The 1,428-nt window shown below is 41.9% G+C and overlaps 1 protein-coding gene across 1 annotated transcript; it reads left to right on the top strand.

Moving 5' to 3' along the window:
• Positions 1-698: 698 nt before the first annotated feature.
• Positions 699-1,034, top strand: LOC142519755 (uncharacterized). Its single transcript, XM_075622785.1, has one exon. It carries the CDS (start codon positions 699-701, stop codon positions 1,032-1,034), a length of 336 nt encoding a protein of 111 aa, XP_075478900.1.
• The last annotated feature ends 394 nt before the right edge of the window (positions 1,035-1,428 follow it).

The raw sequence follows: 1,428 nt of genomic DNA, 5'->3' as shown, positions 1-1,428 counted from the left end.
AGTATTGCATGTTACCCGACTAATTCTTTCCACAAAGGAGGAGATGCTTCCAACACCAGAGTATCCCTGGATGGAACCTTTGATCAAGTTCATTGCCCAAAATGAATTACAAGAAGATAGAGCTCAAGTTCAAAAGATCAAAAGACAAGCCCTCAGATTTGTTCTTTTAAATAACATCTTGTACAGGAGATCATACCAGGGACCTTCGTTGAAGTGATCGTGTATGGGAGAGGTGGATTATGTCCTCCGGGAAATTCATGAAGAGTTCTGTGAAGAGCATCTCGAAGGGACAACATTGGCCCAAAAAGCAATGCTTGCTGGATTCTGGTGGCCGAGTATTAGCCAAGATTCTGCTCGAGTTGTCTGGGTTTGTGAAGGATATCATCATCATTCCAATTTTCAGTACAGCCTGGCCGCTCTTATGAAACCTATTTGGGCATCTTGTCCATTCGACCGGTGGAGAATGGATATTGTGGAACCCTTCCCAATTGCTCAAGCTCAAAAGAAATTCCTCTTGGTAGCAGTGGATTATTTTCTCCAAGTGGGTTGAGGCGGAACCTCTCGCTAGGATTACTGAGAAGGAGGTGTTGAAATTTCTATGGAAGAACATTGTGTTCTTGTTTGGAGTTCATATGAGATTAATTTCAGACAATGGAAGACAGTTTTAGGGGAAGGAGATCACGTCCTGGTGCCAAGAAATGAAGATCACTCAGTCCTTCACTTTTGTTGCTTACCCTCAAGCAAATGGTCAGATAGAGGTCGTGAACAGAATTATTGTGCAAGCCTTAAAAACTAGGTTGCATGTCAAAGAAAAAAACTGGGTGGAGGAGCTACCTAGTTTTCTATGGGCATACAGGACTACTCCCAGAGCATCTACTCAAGAAACTCCTTTCAACTTGATGTATGGTTCTGAAGCAGTTCTTCTTGTTGAGATTGGACAATCTTCTGCCCGGGTTGAATCTTATCCGGGTGATAATGATAAGAGCCGAGAGATGGAATTGATCTTTTGGAGGAGAAGAGAGAGCGGGATATGATTTGAGTGGAAGCTTATTGAGGCCGGGTTATGAAATCATACAACAAACAAGTCCGAATCCGAGACTTTCAAGTAGGCGATCTGGTGATGAAAAAAGTCAATCCAGCTTGAGATGTTGGTAAATTGGAAGCTTGGTAGGAAGGACCTTTTAAGATAATCTGGAAAGGTAGCTCGAGAGCTTTTATCTGGAGGATGCTCAAAGACACTCTCTCAAGCGACCCTGTTATGTATTTAATTTGAAAAATTATTACGCTTGAAAGATGTAATTATTATTTGAAGATATAATGAAGATCTTTTCTTCTCAGAAAATGCCTAAATATTATATCTAAACCCGGGAGGTACAATTCCCCGACTAATATATAAGTCCCGAGATCCGTTCCCTGGCCCCAGGCTCC

Source organism: Primulina tabacum, chromosome 11, assembly GCF_025594145.1.
Source record: "Primulina tabacum isolate GXHZ01 chromosome 11, ASM2559414v2, whole genome shotgun sequence".
Taxonomy (NCBI): Eukaryota; Viridiplantae; Streptophyta; class Magnoliopsida; order Lamiales; family Gesneriaceae; genus Primulina; species Primulina tabacum.
The sequence above is the reverse complement of the archived record's forward strand: the minus strand, read 5'-3'. Positions and strand labels throughout refer to the sequence as shown.